A 19,158-nucleotide genomic window follows, 5' to 3' on the forward strand; every position below is an offset into this window, starting at 1 on the left:
AAGAAGAAGAAGAAGAAGAAGAAGAAGAAGAAGAAGAAGAAGAAGAAGAAGAAGAAGAAGAAGAAGAAGAAGAAGAAGAAGAAGGAAGGAGAAGGAGAAGGAGAAGGAGAAGGAGAAGGAGAAGGAGAAGGAGAAGAAGAAGCAGCAGCAGCAGCAGCAGCAGCCTGTGTCTTTAAGCTAGCAGGAAGCTGAACCGGGGAAATTTGGACAGTGAAAAGGCAATCAGGCTGGGAAAAAGAGATGGAGCTTAATCTAATTTGATTGGAGGGGGTCCGCCCCTGGTGTTGTTTTCAAGACTGTGGGAATGGAAAGATCAGGAAGAGCAAATTCTCTCCCTGCAGCCAGAAACAGCGGGGTGTCCCTCCGGCCCCGTCCCTGATCCAAAGCGAGGCTAAGAAAAGGGATTAAAAAGGGACGCTCAGATGTGCATTTCATACCCTGGCACCCTGTGGAAAGGCAGTAATATTTCAAACTTGGTTCCAGAGAAGGAGAAAAGACCCTTTTGCAAGGGAGGGTGGGAGAAGAAAAAGGAAAAAAACACAATACGAAGGCCGGCCAAAATTGTATTAAAAGAGAGGAGTGGGTTTGGGTGGAAGGAGGAGGGGATGGGGAGAGAGAGAAAAGAGAGTCATTTTGTTTGCTGGGGTGGATTTAAAAAAAAAACTGGTTTAAAAAAAGAAAGAACGCAAGAGTCATTTGGGGATCTGAAGTTCCACATCGTCAGGGGAAAAAACCTTTTAAAACTTCTGGGCATCCTTTGGAAGTCTCCTTCTCACAGGGGCCATCCTTTTGGCCCCAAAAGTGGGTGGGAAAACTGGGGGGAAAAAAACCCCCAAAAATAGGCCCCGGGAGGAGGGAGATCCTCATTGCTTTGTTAGTTCGTTTATTAAATTACTTTATTGTCATTGCACCTTGTGCAACGAAATTAAGTGTACATTATAACTATAAAAATAGAACGCAAACACACATGCTTCACATCCTATACAACTGCATTGAAAACCCCTGGTGTTGCATTAATACTACACTATATTAAAGTAGAATAAAATATGGATTAAAATATAAGAATGAAGACGTGGCATAAAAGGGACAGTTAGAAGCTTGCTTTTAAAGGGACAGGGAAATGTCATCAGCCTCCAATCACAAGATGTTCCAGCCAACGTCCCCTATGTCAAAAGTCCAAACCACAAGGTTCAAATAAAGTTTGTTAATGACACGTACTCCATACCTGTGTCCCAAGAACAAAAGGAGAAGTAAGACCCCCATCTACTTACAAGGCTTTTCCCCCAAAATGACCAATAAGAAATGAGTTAAGTATTTCCGCGTTGCGCTGCTTTTGAGAATGTACAAGAATGCGTGCTTCGATAATGAAGGGGGTTCAGAATTTGCAATGTTAGCCGTGTGCTAGTTTCTGAACCTGGCTGCCAAATAAACTTTTCCTGTATCCCGAGACGTCTAAGCCTGTCATTTTCGGCAACAATATAGTAGAATTCAATATAGTTATTGCTTTGGGGTAGAAGCTGTTTTTCAGCCTGTTTGGCCTTGTTTTTATTGCCCTGTACCGGCTGCCAGATGGTAATAGTTCAAAAAAAAAAAAAAGGGGTGCCCAGGATGAGATGGATCTTTTAAGGATGTTTTGGACTTTCTTAAGGCAGCGGGAGCTATAAAGCTCTTCCAAGGAGGGGAGGGGGCAACCCGTGATCCTCTGGGCAATGACGTTGACCCTCTGGAGCGCCGTCCCATCTGCCCCTGTGCGACTGCCACTTTCTTTCAGCCAAACCAACTTTCTTTGTGGGTTGTGTGAGATTCAAGCTGGGCAGAGATGGTGGGTTTGCAATTCGGCTTACCCACAAACCCAAGGTTGATTGGTTTTCTTTAGGTTTTATTTGCAGTTTTCCTTTAACAGCCAATATCTTTTGTGGACAGATTGATGTCTGGGTCAATACATTTTTACATGACTCTAACAATAATACTACAATTACATATACACAGCTTTTGTCTTCTGACTTCTAACTTAATAAACTTATTATAGGTAGAAAACATTCTTTTTTCTATATCGATTTATAAAATGCTATTTTTCCCCATTTATAACACACACACAGCCCCATTTATTGGGGTTCTTCCACATTCCTCCCATTATCTTTAAACAATACTGTTCTATCTTAATGCTTCTTTACTGCTTTTGCCAAAGATATATTTAAGCACCAATCTCATGCCTTGCAATATGTTTCTTGACCCCTGTAAGATCACCAATATTTTAGTATTTTAAATATTACTTATATTTCACCAAATTTATATCTCAGTAATCACCAATAAAACCATTTATTAATTTAAAAAATTGGTCCCAAAGTTATGTCTCTAAAATCCCTGGATTAGTAATCCTTAAAGCTATCAATTCCAATATGTTTTGCTTATTATTAATCATAATGATACATTTAAATATGCTTAATATTTAGTCTTCCCCTAATGTCCTCCCAGTATTACAAAATTTTATATCTATCCATCATCTCTCAGCCTTTTTTGAATTTAGAATAGAACAGAACAGAACAGAATAAGGAATGGAATGGAATAGAATAGAATAGAGAATAGAATGGAATGGAATAGAATAAAATGGAATGGGATGGAATGGAATAGGGAATGAAATAATGGAATAGAATAGAGTAGAATAGAGTATAACAGAATAGAATAGAGTAGAACAGAGTAAGGAATGGAATAGAATAGAATGTAAAAAGAACAGAACAGAATTCTTTATTGTCAGGAAGTTTCTCCTCAGTTCTAAGTTATTTCTCTCCTTGATTAGTTTCCACCCATTGCTTCTTGTCCTATCCTCAGGTGCCTTGGAGAATAGTTTGACTCCCTCTTCTTTGGGGCAGCCCCTTAGATGTCACCGGGATCCATCTTTTGAAACAAGGATCCCTTGAAAAATCAGCGGGTGGGTGGGGACGATAATATTAAGAACCCCTGGAGAGGGGAGGGGTGCTTCTTAATATTATCATTTTTTAACTTAAATATTAACAATTTTAAACCTGAACTGTTTTTATTCGGTGCGATGCCAGAAAAATCAGAGAAGAAAAGTATGGATTTCACATAACATGCTGTAAGAGCAGCGAGGATATACATATTATATATATGTGTGTGTGTTATATTCGCACAATATTGGAAAAATGAAGAAACGCCGTGAGATGAAGAGATCATGAAGAAGATCGCGGACTGTGCAGAAATGGATAGATTTGTCATTGCAAAATTAAGCAGAAAGAAGATACCGAATACTATGAATTGTGGACATCTATTTTACCAGGGGCTGGGGGAACAAAAGGGGTGGAGCTTAAGAATATTATCAGAAATAAGAGAAGGGGGAATACTAGTGCATACATTTTTATATAATAAAAGTAACAATAAGAGGAAAGATGGAAGAATTGAATAACGATAGATTGCAACATAAATGTGCATTATTATTAGAAAGAACGTAAGTTGATTGAGTGCAATAATTATGAGTAATTTTATTAGTTTTGCTTGTCATAGAATGTAAGGTACCCAGGGGCCACACTGTTCACACATTGAGTTGATGTCTTTGTAAAAAAATTTAAAACTTGGGAGATAAAAAAGAAAAAAGAAAGGTCTCCCTTACAGCGTACAACATATATTTGGGGTTCAATTCCACTTGCGGTGATGTGGGAACACGGTGGCTCACTGGCTAAGATGCTGAGCTTGTCGATCAGAGAGGTCGGCAGTTCGAATCCCTAGCGCCACATAGCGGAGTGAGCTCCCGTGACTTGTCCCACCTTCTGCAAACCTAGCAGTTCGAAAGCACGTTAAAAATGCAAGTAGGCAAATAGGAACCACCTTTGGTGGGAAGAGAACAGCGTTCCGTGCACCTTCGGCGTCGAGTCCTGCCGGCCATATGACCACGGAGACGTCTTCGGACGGCGCTGGGTCTTCGGCTTTGAAACGGAGATGAGTACCACCCCCTAGAGTCGGGAACGACTAGCACATATGTGCGAGGGGAACCTTTAGCTTGATATGCCTGTATTGCTGTCACTGGTTTCGATTGAACCTTGGGAGAAGATTTCGTGGCAAGTTGGAGAGTACAGCATGTCACTCCTGAAGCGTGGGGCGTTGGAAGGAGCCAGTTCAAGGACTGGCCGCAGCATTATCTAGATTTTTTGAGATGATTTTCGCTTTCCCCTATCTTGTTTTTCCGGCTCTCATCTACAGAGGGTTGGTTCCCGGCCTCCCAATTAACTGAAAAGGATTTTCCTCAACTCTTCCTTTCCTCCTGCCTCTGGGGAATAGGACATGCATCAGAGAGATGAATCTTCTTTTGCGTTACGACAGTAATCCGGATCTGTTACGATCCTCCCAGGGCTGAGTGTACACAGGGCAGCCCGCCTTCCACAGTTGCCCCAAACAAACAAAAACGATTTAATTGCTCTCTGGAGTTGCAAGATGCTTCTGCTTGAGGGAGGGGACTTTTAAGACACATAAGGGGTCTCCTGCCTTGAGAAGGGGGGTTGGACTAGAAGACCTCTAAGGTCCCCTCCAGCCCTATGATTCTATGATGCCGATAAGAGGAGAATATTTGTCCCTCGGGTTTAAAAGGATGGATGCTCTCCGAGCTTGGTTGTTTTCTTGCAGACGTTTCATTACCCAACTAGGTAACATCATCAGTGGTAAAAGGGAGTAGGGCTTATGAAGTGGAGGAGATGGGAGGAGGAGGAGGAAAACAGTGCGATCCTCAGTGCTCTCTGAACTTGTTTACTTACACATGTTTTATTACTCAACTAGGTAACATCATCAGTGTTTTAGAAGGAAGTGGGGTTTGCGGAGTGGAGAAGGAGGAGGAGGAGGAGGAGGAGGAGGAGGAGGAGGAGGAGGAGGAGGAGGAGGAGGAGGAGGAGGAGGAGGAGGAGGAGGAGGAGGAGGAGGAGGAGGAGGAGGAGGAGGAGGAGGAGGAGGAGGAGGAGGAGGAGGAGGAGGAGGAGGAGGAAGAGGAGGAGGAACTGTCGGGTCCTTGGTGCTCCTTGAGCTTGGTGGTTTTCTGGCAGACATTTCAGGACCTATCTAGGGAACATCATCAGCACTGAGAGGGAGTGAGCTTTGCAGAATGGAAAGGAGGATTGTGTGATCTCTGAGCTTGCTTCTCTTTCTTGAGGACATTTCATTTACCCAACTAGGTAACATCATCAGTGCTAAAAGAGTGGAGTTTGCAGAGAGGAGGAGGAGGAGGAGAGGGAGAGGAGGCAGGAAGGGAGTGGGGAGGAGGACGATGACTGTGGGTCTCCAAGCCTGGTTATTTCCTTGCAGACATTTTATTACCCAACTAGGGAACATCATCAGTGCTGGAAGGGATTCTATGATGTCATTTGGAAGGAAGGTTGGGGAGAATTTACATGAGGGCAGAGTTACGGCTAAAACATATTTCCAAGGCTGAACTTGCGTCATTATTTGAAATCATGTTTAGTTACAAAGCTTCATTAAAAAAAAAAAAAACTTGGCTTCCAATGTCCCCCTCCCCCCCAAAAAAAACCCTCCCCCCCCCCCCCGTTTCCATGCATTTCAAGATCTTGCAATTTCCACCAGGGATGTACATGCTTTCGGCTCCCCCAGCCCCAGCCCCCCCCCCTTTCATCCATGGTTAAATATGTAAATAAAATGTCTAAAGTCATTCTTCAAAGAAGACAAAGGCGAAGAAGACAAGGGAGGGGGGAAAAAAGGCAAGCAGAAAATTCTTCCTCGGTTCTCTATAACATTTGCCCAGAGGGTTGGGGGGGGGGGGAGGCCAAGGCCAGAAAAAGTCTCCCAGTGGGGGTGCCCGCTGTGCCAAATAACACTCCTTGGTGGGGGTGGGTGGGAAAGGAGCTTTTAAAGAAAGAAATACATTTATAAATATATATATTTTCTTCGGCAGCAGCCATCACAGGGGCCTTTGTATTTATTATTGATTTCCCAGTTGCTGATTCTATCCTTTTTTTCTTCCTTTCTTTTCCTTCTTTCTGTCCTTCCTTCGTTTGTCTCTTACTTGCTTTATCTCCTTCCTTCCTCCTTTCTTATCCCTCTTTCTTTCTTTCTGTCCTTCCTTTCCTTTGCTTCCTGGTCTCTTTCTTGCTTACTTTGTATCTCATTTCTTTCTTCCCTTCTTTCCCTTATCCTTCTTCCTTTGCTTTCTTTCTTGCTCTCTCTCTCTCCTTCCTTCCTTTCCTTCCATCTGTTCCCTCCAACCCTCTCCTTTAAAGCAGTCATACCGAAATGAAAGCTAATTCAAGAAAGTGGCTGTTTTAATTCCCATCACCACAATCTTTTCAAGAAAGAAAAAAGAAAGAAAGAAAAGAAGAAAGAAAGGAGTAAAGAAAGAAAGAGATAGAAGAAAAAAGAAAGAAGGGAAGAAAGAGAAAGAAAGAAAGAAAGGAGGGAAGAAAGAAAGAAAGGAAAGAAAGAAGGAGAGAGGGAAGAAAGAAAAGGAAAGGAAGGAAGGAGAAAAGAAAGAAAGAAGAAAATAAATAAATAAATAAATAAGGAAGGAATGAGGGAAGGAAGGGGGAGGGAACAAAGGGAAAGAAAGAAAGAAAGAAAAAGAAAAGAAAGAAGGACGGGTGGGAAGAAAGGGAAAGAAAGGAAGAAAAGAAGGAAGGAGGGGAGAAAGAATGAAGAAAGAAAAAAGAAAAAAGGAGGGAGAGAGGGAAGAAAGGGAAAGAAAGAAAGAAAGAAAGAAAGAAAGAAAGAAAGAAAGAAAGAAAGAAAGAAAGAAAGAAAAAGAAAGAAAGACATTAGCCAATTATCCAAAGCGGTTGAAAACCCTTCACTTCCACAAGCGAAGTCAGACCCATTAAGAGACAGGAATTTCTACCAGGGGAATCTCTTGAGTTTGTGTGTGACTGTTGTATGTTTCACTTCTTCCCACCCCTCCCAGCAAAGATGAAGACAAAGATGAAGGAATGAGGGACGGACAAGCCACATTTCGGACAAGAACGAAGACCCAAAAGTTTCAGTCCAAACTTTTAGAATTTCTTTAAAAACTTATTTCTGATGGCGATAGCGGCAGGACGGACAGCCTGGGACATGTTAGCCAAACCACCGTCATTTGAACCCTGTTCAGAAAGAGAGAGAGAGAGGTGTGTGTGTGGGGGGGTGTCTTTATAAATTTCCCTCTGTGTGAATCTTTTTTTTTTCCGTGACCCCCCATCTGAGTGGCACATAGAAAGGTCTACAGTGCAGAGGACGGCTAAGAAAAACAAGCTTTGTTTCAGAGAGAATAGAAATTCTTTATTAATCCACTTTCAGAGGGGGTTGCTTTATGCTGAATCAGAGAAAGAGGTCCGGACTCTGGAGCGTATAAGTAGGTGTGTGTGTGTAGCTAAGACCTCTACCAATGCCCAGGAATGCAACCAACTCCATTCCCAAATAAAGACGTAAATCACACATACATATACACTTACTTCATATATACAGGGACCCAGAATCTGGATTACAGTTGGAAGGGATCATGTAGGTCAACCCCCCACCCCCACCCAAGCAGGAGGACCTTCAACCATTTCTGACCAGTCTCTTCTTGAAAGCCTCAAGCGATGAAGCTCCCACAACTTCCGAAGGCAACTTCTGTTCCATGGATTGATTGTTCTCACTGCCAAGAAATAACTCTTTAGTTCCAGATTGAATCTCTCCTTGTTCAGTTTCCATCCATTATTCCTCGTCTGGCCTTCGGGTGCTTTGGAGAATAGGTTGACCTCCTCCTCCTCTCTGTGGCAGCCCTTTCTCAAATATTGGAAGTCTGCTCTCCTGTCTCCCCTGGTCCTTCTCTTCACTAGACTAGCCATGCCCAGTTCCTGCAACCGTTCATCGTATGTTTTAGCCTCCAGTCCCCTCATCATCCTGGTTGCTCTTCTCTGCACTCTTTCTAGAGTCTCAACGTCTTTTTTTTATAGTGTGGTCACCAAGACTAGAGGCAGAATTCTAAGTGTGGCCTTACTAAGGCTTTATAGAGTGGTATTAGTAACTCACATTTGAAGGACTGCCATAGAGGAAGGGGGCAGCCCCTCAAACATTGGAAGATGCTCTCCTGTCTCCCCTGGTCCTTCTCTTCACTAGACCAGCCATGCCCAGTTCCTGCAACCGTTCATCGTATGTTTTGGCCTCCAGTCCCCTCATCATCCTGGTTGCTCTTCTCTGCACTCTTTCCAGAGTCTCAACGTAGTGTGGCTTGTCCAATTCATACACTCTGCAAAACTACGATCTGTTTAGCTGCATTTCTTTCATACAGGTGATCCTTGAGGTAACCACCATTCATTAAATGACCATTCAATGTTACGACAGGACTGGGGTGGGTGGGGAAGTGACTCATCACCAGTTTTCCCCATGGTTATGCAATCAAAATCCAGGCGCTTGGCAACTGACTCGTATTTATGACGGTTGCAGGCGTCCTGGGCTCATGCGACCCCCCTTTTGTGGCCTTCCGACAAGCAAAGCCAGATTCAACTTCGCAACTGTGTCACGAACTTAACGGCTGCAGTGGTTCGTTTAACAGCCGTGGCCAGAAAGTTCATGAAATGGGGCCAAACTGACTTAGCTGCTGTCTCGCTTAGCCACACAGCCTCACCCAAGAAGTTTCTTCAGCTCATTCAGCCTCTTCAGCTAAAGAAGCTTCTTGGGTGAGAAGCGAAACGTCTTCCAAGAAAAAAACAGTCAGTCCAGTTGAAAAAGCACTTTGGGGAGGGGGAGGGGGAAGGAAAGGGGAGGAAAGAAAGAAGGAAGGGAAGGGAAAGGAAAGGAAGGGATGGGAAGGGAGGAACGGAAAGGAAAGGAAAAGAAAGGAAGGTAGAAGGAGAGGGAAGGGAAGGGAGGAAGATAGGAGAGAAAGGAAAAGGAAAGAAAGGAAAAGAAAGGAAGATAGAAGAAGGAAAGGAAAGGTAGAAGGAAAGGAAGGAAAAGAAAAGAAAGAAGGGAAGGGAAAGGAAAGGAAAGGGAGGGATGGGAAGGGAGGAACGGAAAGGAAAGGAAAAGAAAGGAAGGTAGAAGGAGAGGGAAGGGAAGGGAGGAAGATAGGAGAGAAAGGAAAAGGAAAGAAAGGAAAAGAAAGGAAGATAGAAGAAGGAAAGGAAAGGTAGAAGGAAAGGAAGGAAAAGAAAAGAAAGAAGGGAAGGGAAAGGAAAGGAAAGGGAGGGATGGGAAGGGAGAAACGGAAAAGAAAGGAAAAGAAAGGAAGGTAGAAGGAGAGGGAAGGGAAGGGAGGAAGATAGGAGAGAAAGGAAAAGGAAAGAAAGGAAAAGAAAGGAAGATAGAAGAAGGAAAGGAAAGGTAGAAGGAAAGGAAGGAAAAGAAAAGAAAGAAGGGATGGGAAAGGAAAGAAAAGAAAGAAGGGAAGGGAAAGGAAAGGAAAGAAGGAAAGGGAAGGGAAGGGAGAAACGGAAAAGAAAGGAAAAGAAAGGAAGGTAGAAGAAGGAGAGGGAAGGTAAGGAAAGAAAAGAGAGATAGAAGGAGAGAAAGGAAAAGGAAAGAAAAGAATTGGACTTCGTTTTTCTTTGAAGGCGTTTTGCTTCTCATCCAAGAAGTTTCTTCAGCTCTGAAGAATCTCCATAGACAAATCACTGCAGACTTCTCCTTGTTTCCCCCCCCCCTTCCAAATGCGATCTGCATATTCCCCCCCCCCCAAAAAAAAATTGAAGAAATGCAATATTTCTCTGTCTCACTCTTCAGGATATTTTCACTTTATCTCCCTATTGTTTGGGTGGTGGGGGAGGGGTGTACTTTAAGTTCTTTAGCCCCCCCCCCCCCAGAAAAGACCTAGGCATCTAACATTTGGTTGCTCAGATTTGGGATGAATCGTCTCCTTTTGCCATCAAAGCTTCCATTCCATAAACAGAGAGAACCCCCCCCCCCAAACCTCTGAGCCAACTTGGTTTTTATGAGTTTTTGAGCCAGACTTTTTATTACCCAGGCAATAAAAAGCATTCAAATACAATCCCTTTAAAACCTCCACTGTTGTTTTTAAACAAATCCTTTCCCCCCCTCTTTTTTCCTTTCCTTTTTTTTTTCCTTCCTTTTTTCTTCATTTTTCTTTCTTTCCTTTTTCTCTTTCTTTCTTTTTTCTCTCCCTCTCCCTTTCTCTCTTTTCTTTTTTCTTTCTTTTCTCTCTCTTTTTCTTTCTTATTTTCTCTTTCTTTTCTTTTTCTTTCTCCCTCCCTCCTTTCTTTCTTTCTTTTTTTTTTCTGTGGAACTCAAGACATTTCCAAGAAAAGCTTTCCTTTTACATGTACAAAAATAACAGCCAGCCAGGTTAAATTGTGGAAGTTTTTACAGGCCTGTTTTCATGGTGCTAGAGGCAGCGACAGAGAGGATGGGTTAGCTGGGAAAGGAGCCATTTTCTTCCAACTGAAGCTGGAAAGGCCCAGACAAACCCAACTGGAACCCCCCCACCCCCACCCCAAACCTTAGTTCAGATTCTCCATTAGTTGCTACAACTTCTAGCTTCCAGAAGTTCACACGGAGTTGTAATTTTGAAAGGATCTCTAGATCTAGCACAAACTGTGTCATTTGCCAGAGGTTATCAGATGTTGAATCATGCCATGTCATTTTAATCTTAATTAAGTGGTAATTAAAAGGAGATGTTGGGCTTGGAGAGGAAGCTTCTGCTGTAGTACCATTTCAAAACCAAATGTGGCTCTCCACGTTGGGGGGAAAAAACACCCTAGGAATTATTGAATGCATCAAGAGGGTGGACTTCAACTCCCAGAATTCCCCAGCCAGCCACGCTTCAACAAATTCACCTCCGATGCTGTCTGGGGAACCTCTGGGAGTTGAAGTCCACACATCTTAAAAGCTGACAAGGCTTACCAGGAGGTTCAAAGAGTTCCAGAACCTCCAGAATGTTGCAAAGTCCATCATTTCCAATCAGGTGGCTTGGCAACCTTTTAGAATGAAATGAGGATGGGTCCAAAAGGGGGCACGGAGGAGCTTCTGCTTCTGGGAGACAAAGGTGGGGTGGATGATGAGAATGATTGAAGAGGATGAAGAGGATGGCAGCTAGTGTAGCAGAGCAGATCAAGGAGATCCAGACGAAGGAGTGATGGGGACCAAATTCTCCGCCCAACCTCCCTCACCGGGTCATTTTAGGGATAACCCCAGTCCACATTCTGGAAAAAAAGGGAGAGTTACAACCATCACATAAATCAATAAACGCAACTCAGATGGGCTGTAAGCTCTTCCTCCTCTTTTACTCCATCCTTGCAACAACGCCCCCCCCCCTATTTGCAAGGATCAGGGGAGAAAGTTGAAAAAGTCTTAAAGAGGGCGGAAGGAGGGGGGAGGGAAGTTTTGGGAACGCGCGCCGATCAAGGGCTTCTCTCTTTTTTTTTTTTTTTGTTCTCTCTCTTCAGCCCCCCCCCCGTACCCCCCACCCCCACCCGGGCTTCCTTTCTTCAGCTCCAAGGCGCCCCGTAGGTGCCGGCGCAAAAGGGACAGCCGGCTTCGCCTCTTTTCTCATGCAAAACGAGAGAGAGGCGCGCAAAGGAGGCGGAGGGGAGCCCAGTGGAAGTGAGAGAGGGAATAAGAGGAGGGGGGCTATGGCCGGATCTGTGCGCGTGCGCGGGTCCGCATCACGGTCTGCTGCTGCTGCTGCTGCTCCCGCCTCCTAAGCCCTCCCGACTTTCCCCCTCCCGACTTTAGCAGCTGCAAAACCCTGGACTTACTTTTTTTTGGCGAGCGCGCGCTCTGGAGAAAGCGAGCGCTTTTGGAGAGGGCGCTGCGCTTTTACGCGCGCCTTGGCCACCCAGCGCTCCGTCTCGATTCGAGCTCAGGCGGCGGCCCCGACTCTCCCTTTCCTCCGGCTGGCCGCTTATTCTGCCCTCCCTCTCTCTTTCCCCACCCAGCCCGGCTGAGCCCCCCCCCCCCCTTCTCCACCCGAAGGGGGGCGGAGACGCAAAGTCAGCCGAGCGCCCGATTTCTCGGAGCAGAAAGCTCCGCAGAAGCAGCCGGAGAAGGGTGCCGGCAGCCGCCCGGGGAAAGCAAGGCACTGGCCAGCACGGGGGCAGAGGATTCCCCCCCCTCCAGCTACCCTACAGAGAAAGGAGCCGGGGAAATTCGCATCCTGCTTCCCTGGCTGCCGGCGAGCGAGAGGGCGGCGTGGAAGATTTTTTATTTTTTTTGAAAACGGTCCCCCGGCATGCCGAGCCGCTGTAAGTCACCCCGCGCATGGAGCGCCGCGAGAGGCGCGCGTCCGCTTCCTCTCCCCTTGCCCCACCGAGCTTGAGACCCTCCAACCCGGGCGACGGAGCCGGACTAGCGTGGGAATGTCCCGCTTTTGCTGGAAGTGAGCGGAGTTTCCCAAGCTTTTGTTTTGCGGTGGGATTCGAGAGCGCGGCGATCGCCATGAAGCCGGATTGGATGAGGCTTGAGTCCTTTCCGAAGAGGGCTTCGGAGGAGAGTCGGGGGCCCGTGATCTGACCGTCCCCCACTCCCGGTGGGTCACTTCTCCCGCCCTTCCCTGCCCTCCTCCACCAGCAGCAGGACTTCGGGGTTCCGCGGAGCGGTGGGGCAGCTTCCCAGTTGGCCAACATGAGCTGCTGGCGGCGGAGCTCCAGACCGACTCTGGGGGTGGTGCTGCATTTGGTGTGCTCCTGTTTTGGCATCAGCTCCATCGACATCGAGCGGCCCGGGGACGGCCGGTGCCAACCCATCGAGATCCCCATGTGCAAAGACATCGGCTACAACATGACGAGGATGCCCAACTTGATGGGCCACGAGGACCAGCAGGATGCAGCCATCCAGCTGCACGAGTTCGCCCCGCTGGTGGAGTACGGCTGCCATGGCCACCTCAAATTCTTCCTCTGCTCGCTCTACGCCCCCATGTGCACCGAGCAGGTGTCCACGCCCATCCCGGCCTGCCGGGTGATGTGCGAGCAGGCCCGGCTCAAGTGCTCGCCCATTATGGAGCAGTTCAACTTCAGGTGGCCGGACTCTCTGGATTGCAGCAAGCTGCCCAACAAAAACGACCCCAATTATTTGTGCATGGAAGCCCCCAGCAACGGCTCCGAGGAACCGCCCCGGGGATCCAGCATGCTCCCTCCCATGCTTTGGCCCCAGAGGCCCCACAACGCCGGTCACGACCTGACCCAGCAGAAGGACGGGCTGGGTCGGCTCTCCTGTGAGAACCCCGGAAAGTTCCACCACGTGGAGAAGAGTGGTTCTTGCGCCCCGCTTTGCACCACCGGGGTGGACGTCTACTGGAGCTGGGAGGACAAGCGGTTCGCGGTCATCTGGATGGCGGTGTGGTCCATCCTCTGCTTCTTCTCCAGTGCCTTCACCGTCCTGACCTTCCTGATCGACCCCCAGCGCTTCAAGTACCCCGAGAGGCCCATCATCTTCTTGTCCATGTGCTATTGCGTCTACTCCTTGGGCTACATCATCCGCCTCTTCTCCGGAGCGGAGAACATCGCCTGCAATCCGGACAGCGGCCAACTCTACGTCATCCAGGAAGGTTTGGAGAGCACCGGCTGCACCTTGGTTTTCCTCATCCTCTACTACTTTGGCATGGCCAGCTCCTTGTGGTGGGTGATCCTGACTTTGACGTGGTTCCTGGCCGCGGGGAAGAAGTGGGGCCACGAGGCCATTGAAGCCAACAGCAGCTACTTTCACTTGGCGGCTTGGGCCATCCCTGCGGTGAAGACTATTATGATCTTAGTCATGCGCCGCGTTGCAGGGGACGAGTTGACGGGCTTGTGTTACGTCGGCAGCATGGATGTCAATGCGCTGACTGGCTTTGTGCTGGTCCCCCTGGCTTGCTATCTCATTCTGGGGACGTCCTTCATCCTTTCGGGCTTTGTGGCCCTCTTCCACATCAGGAGGGTGATGAAAACTGGCGGGGAGAACACCGACAAGCTGGAGAAGCTCATGGTGAGGATCGGCGTCTTCTCGGTCTTGTATACTGTGCCGGCCACGTGTGTCATCGCCTGTTACTTTTACGAGCGGTTGAACATGGGTTACTGGAAGGTTTTGGCCACCCAGCAAAAATGCAAAGTCAACAATCACGCCAAGCATCTGGACTGCACCATGAGTGACTCGGTTCCGGCCGTGGAGATCTTTATGGTCAAAATCTTTATGCTTCTGGTGGTGGGCATCACCAGCGGGGTTTGGATTTGGACATCCAAAACGCTGCAATCCTGGCAAGGGGTTTTTAGCCGGAGGATCAAGAAGAGGACTCGGCGGAAATCCACCAGCATGGTGGCAAGTGGGAGTCTTTACAAAAAGACCAGCCAGCCTTTGCCCAAAGTTCATCACGCAAAGTACGAGCCGGCTTTGCAACCACCGACCTGTGTGTGACCAGAGTGGACCATAAGACCCTAATAATGTTATGAATCGGAATACTTGGAAAGCAACTGAGATGCCCAAGCAGTCAGAATAGCATTCAAGACTAAAGATGTGGGGTTTTTTCAATGCTTTTAGAACTTCTGTTGTCTTGCCAAACAGCAAATTAAGAAAAGAGAGTTGAAATCATAAAATTCAAGGTCAGGAGACAGGAGAAAAAAATTAGTGCCTCGAATGTGAAACAAACATAAGCATACTCTTTCTTTTTCACTCTTTCTCGTTCATTTCTTTTTCCCTTCCTCCTTTCTTTTCTTCCTTCCCTCCCTCTCTACTCTCTCTTAGTTTGATAGTTTTTACATGCTTTGAAAAACTTTACTAAAACTTCCTTCCTTCCTCCATTTCTCCCTTGTCCCATCTCTTTCTCCTTCCATTCCTCCCTTGTCCCGTTTCTCTCCTTCCTTCCTTCCTCCTTCCCTTCCCTTTCTCCTTCCTTCTTTCTCCTTCTTTCCTTCCCCTGTTGATTGTTTGGCCAAGCCTTCTGGAAAATGAAAAACCTGGGCCGTTCTGACTTGTAAATATTGGAATTTGATTTGCTTTAGGTTGCTAACCCTTTAGACCTAAGTACTGTATTTGTAGAGCTATTTTTGTGTGTGTGTGTGTGTGTTTTTTAAGAGAAAACTTGAAAGAGAATTTTAGGGGAGCAGCCACATCAGAGAGAAACTAGAAGTCTATATTCACCCTAAAATCTTTGCAAAAGCAGAACCTGTTCTCAATAATTATTATTTTTTTTGCCTTTTATCACTCAAGACGGGCTCTCAAAATGGTCTCTTCCATGAAAAATAATGTGCAATACAGGTTCCCCCCCCCCCCCCCGGCCGCGTTTCGTCCCCTTGTTTCCCTCCCCCCCACAACCCAGATCCATGCCAGACATAAAAGCGACAGAAGGGAATCTTTTCACAAAAGAACAGAGGGGTTCTAGTCCCTAGGAACCCTTCAGAGTTACACTTTGTGGCTTTTTAATGGAAATCGGACACGTTTAGAGAAGGGGAGGGAGGCAGAGAGGGAGGGCCGGGTTGGTGAAAAGAATCCAAAGGGGCTTATTGACTCTTTCCTCATTGTTAAATAGATTCAATCCATGAATAGATCAAGGAAACGCTCCCATCTTCCTCCACTCCCCCCCCCCGCCAGGCCCCAAAGGGAAACCAGGGCACATGGAGGTGTGTGCTTGGCTTGTACATTTAGCTTTCTCTATTTGTAATATACAGCTGTTTTTCATGCCCTATTTTATTAAAACATGACGAGCGAGAAATAAAACGACTTCTACTTTGATAACGAGGATCCTCCCTCGGCATTCTATCATTGGGGGGGAGGTGGGATGGGGTGGGAGTTTTGGGTGACCAGGGGAATGCCAATGGAGGTTGGCACCAATTTGATGGGCATTTAAGGCATGCCACAGTGGTGAAGTAGCCAAAGGTACTATACAGCTCTTTTTTAATGGAAGGAAGAAAATGGCTGGAGCACCCACAAACTTCTAGAGGCAAGTTGTTCCATTGGTTAATTGTTCTCACTGTTAGGAAGTTTCTGCTTAGTTGTCCCCTTCATTAGTTTCCATCCATTGCTGCTTCTCCTGCCTTCAGGTGCTTTGGAGAACAGAATAGAATAATAGAGTTGGAAGGGACCTCGAAGGTCTTCTAGTCCAACCCCCTGCTTAGGCAGGAAACCCTACACAAAGGCTTTAGAATAGAATAGAATAAGAATAAATAGAATAGAATGAGTTGGAAGGGACCTCGGAGGTCTTCTAGTCCAACCCCCTACTTAGGCAGGAAACCCTACACAAAGTCTTTAGAATAGAATAGAATAGAATAGAATAGAATAGAATAAGAATAAATAGAATAGAATAGAATAGAATGAGTTGGAAGGGACCTCGGAGGTCTTCTAGTCCAACCCCCTACTTAGGCAGGAAACCCTACACAAAGTCTTTAGAATAGAATAGAATATAATAAGAATAAATAGAATAGAATGAGTTGGAAGGGACCTTGGAGGTCTTCTAGTCCAACCCCCTGCTTAGGCAGGAAACCCTACACCACTTCAGACAGAGGGTTATTCAATCTTTTCTTAAAGACTCCCAGTGTTGGAGCATTCACAACTTGTGGAGACAAGTTGTCCCATGGATTCATTGTTCTAACTGTCAGGAAATTGCTCTTTAGTTCTAGGTTGCTCCTCTCCTTGATAAGTTTCCATCTGTTCCTTTTTGTCCTGCCTTCAGGTGCTTTGGAGGTGCTTTGACCCTCTCCTCTATAGAAGAGAAGAGAATTTAGAATAAAATAGAATAACAGAGTTGGAAGGGACCACGGAGGTCTTCTAGTCCAACCCCCTGCTTAGGCAGGAAATCCTACACCACTTCAGACAAAGGGTTGTCCAACATCTTCTTAAAAATTTCCAGTGTTGGAGCATTTACAACTTCTGGAGGCAAGTTGTTCCACTGAATAATTGTTCTAACTGTCAGGAAATTTCTCTTTAGTTCTAAGTTGCTTCTCTCCTTGATTAGTTTCCACCCATTGCTTCTTATCCTGCTTTCTGGTGCTTTGGAGAATAGCTTGACTCCCTCTTCTTTGGGGCAACCCCTGAGACATTGGAAGACTGCTATCATGTCTCTCCTTTTTTTCCTTCTTTTCGTTAAACTAGCCATGCCCAGTTCCTGCAACCGTTCTTCATATGTTTTAGCCTCCAGTCCCCTAACCATCTTTGTCGCTCTTCTCTGCACTCTTGTCAGAATCTCAACACTTTTCCTATATTGGGGGTGGCCAAAACTGGATGCAATATTCCGAGTGTGGCGTTACTAAGGCTTTATAACACGGTAGTAGGAATACCTGCATCCAGCTGAGTGCAGAGGACAGCTCTGGGTGCAGGGGTGAAAAAGGGATGGCAGGACACAGCTGATGAATAGCCACTACCTCTGACAACTCTAGGAGTCAAGCAGTCTGGTGCAGTGGTTAAAGCAGGGACTTTTGAACTCTCTTCTGGAGTTGGCCAGGAAGTGGAAATGGGGCAGGGAGGTTCAAGGTGAAAGTAATTCTTCCTCTTTCCCTGTCATTGGAGATTCAGGAAGAAACTTTTTAGATTGTCTACTTGACACCACCAAGAATCGCTCTGGTGAGATGGACGGTCTCTAAATTTGATATACAGGTAGTCCTCGACTTACAATAATTCATTTAGTGACCAGAGTTACAACGGCATTGGAAAAAAAATGGACTTAGGATCATTTTTCACACTTACGACCGTTGCAGCATTCCCAGGGTCATGCGATCAAAATTGAAGCCGTTTGGCAACAGACTCGTATTTATGACGGTTGCAAGGGTCCCCGAGGTCACATGATCCCCTCTGGTGACCTTCCAACAAGCCACCTCAACTGAGAATCCAGATTTGCTTAACGACCGTGCAATTAACTTATCAACTGCAGTGATTCACTTAACAACTGTGGCAAGGAAGGTTGTAAAATGGGGCAAAATTCACTTAACTGTCCTGCTTGGCAACAGAAATTTTAGTGCTCGATTATTGTCGTAAGTCCAGGATTCTGTTTGTGTGTCTGTCTGTCTGTCTGTCTGTCTACAGGATCAATAGATAGATAGATGATAGATGGATGGATAGATAGATAGATAGATAGATAGATAGATAGATAGATGATAGATAGATGATAGATAGATGATAGATAGATAGATAGATAGATAGATAGATAGATAGATAGATAGATAGATAGATGATAGATAGATGATAGATAGATGATAGATAGATAGATAGATTGATAGATAGATAGATAGATAGATAGATAGATAGATAGATAGATAGATACAGACGATAGAGTGCATAGATAGATGGATGGATGGACGGACAGACAGACAGACAGAGAAGATAGAGTGGATAGACAGAGACAGACAGACAGAAGATAAAGTGCATAGATAGATGAATGATTGATTGATAGAGAGAGAGAGAGAGAGAGAGACGATAGAGTGGATAGATAGACAGAAAGAAGGAAGATAGAGTGGATAGACAGACAGACAGAAGGAAGATAGAGTGGATAGACAGACAGACAGACAGAAAGAAGGAAGATAGAGTGGATAGACAAACATAAGACAGGCAGACACAGATAGAGGGTAGAGTGGGTGGATAGATGATAGATAGATAGATAGATAGATAGATAGATAGATAGATAGATAGATAGATAGATAGATAGATGATAGATAGATGATAGATAGATAGATAGATAGATAGATAGATAGATAGATAGATAGATAGATAGATAGATAAAGAGAGAGAGAGAGAGAGAGAGAGGATGGGTAGATAGATATTTGGATACTTATCAAATAGTATGAAATAATATACTGTATATATGAAAAAGTACTTTCCCTGATTCTTGATTGTTTTCTCCAATGTGCTTGGGAGCTTTTTTAAAATAATAAAATCACTATTTTTGGTGTGGATGTTTAGTTAGGATGATGAGAGAGGTCAGACCACTTTCCCAATTTCCCATCCTTTCTTTCTTTTTTTCTTTTTGCCAGGGATAAAACCATCCTTAAAAAGAAGAGAATCTCATTTCCTCTTTTGGAACAAAATCTGCCTCTGCCTTGAAGTTCCTTCCTATACTTTGTGTTTGCAACTCCCTCTCTCTTGCACCCCAGAGTGGGGGGAGGGGGAGGGAGGGAGGGAGGGAGAGAGAGAGAGAGAGAGAGAGAAAGAAAGAAAGAAAAAGAAAAGAAAGGAGCCAACAAGGACCGAGTTAATTTTATTTGCATCACAAAAAGGTCCTTAGATTTCAGAACAAGGCCAGAGCTTTTGAAAGCGCACAATCCTCTCTGTTGTCAATGGAAGAGG

At 45.5% G+C, this 19,158-nt stretch overlaps 1 protein-coding gene across 1 annotated transcript; it reads left to right on the top strand.

Moving 5' to 3' along the window:
• Nucleotides 1-12,540: 12,540 nt before the first annotated feature.
• Nucleotides 12,541-15,202, top strand: FZD10 (frizzled class receptor 10; the record flags this gene model as incomplete). Its single annotated transcript, XM_081966801.1, has 1 exon — nucleotides 12,541-15,202. One exon carries the CDS (start codon nucleotides 12,541-12,543, stop codon nucleotides 14,302-14,304), a length of 1,764 nt encoding a protein of 587 aa, XP_081822927.1. The 3' UTR covers nucleotides 14,305-15,202.
• Between the last annotated feature and the right edge of the window lie 3,956 nt (nucleotides 15,203-19,158).

The sequence above is a fragment of the Natrix helvetica genome, assembly GCF_964273705.1.
Source record: "Natrix helvetica genome assembly, chromosome: 14".
Taxonomy (NCBI): Eukaryota; Metazoa; Chordata; class Lepidosauria; order Squamata; family Natricidae; genus Natrix; species Natrix helvetica.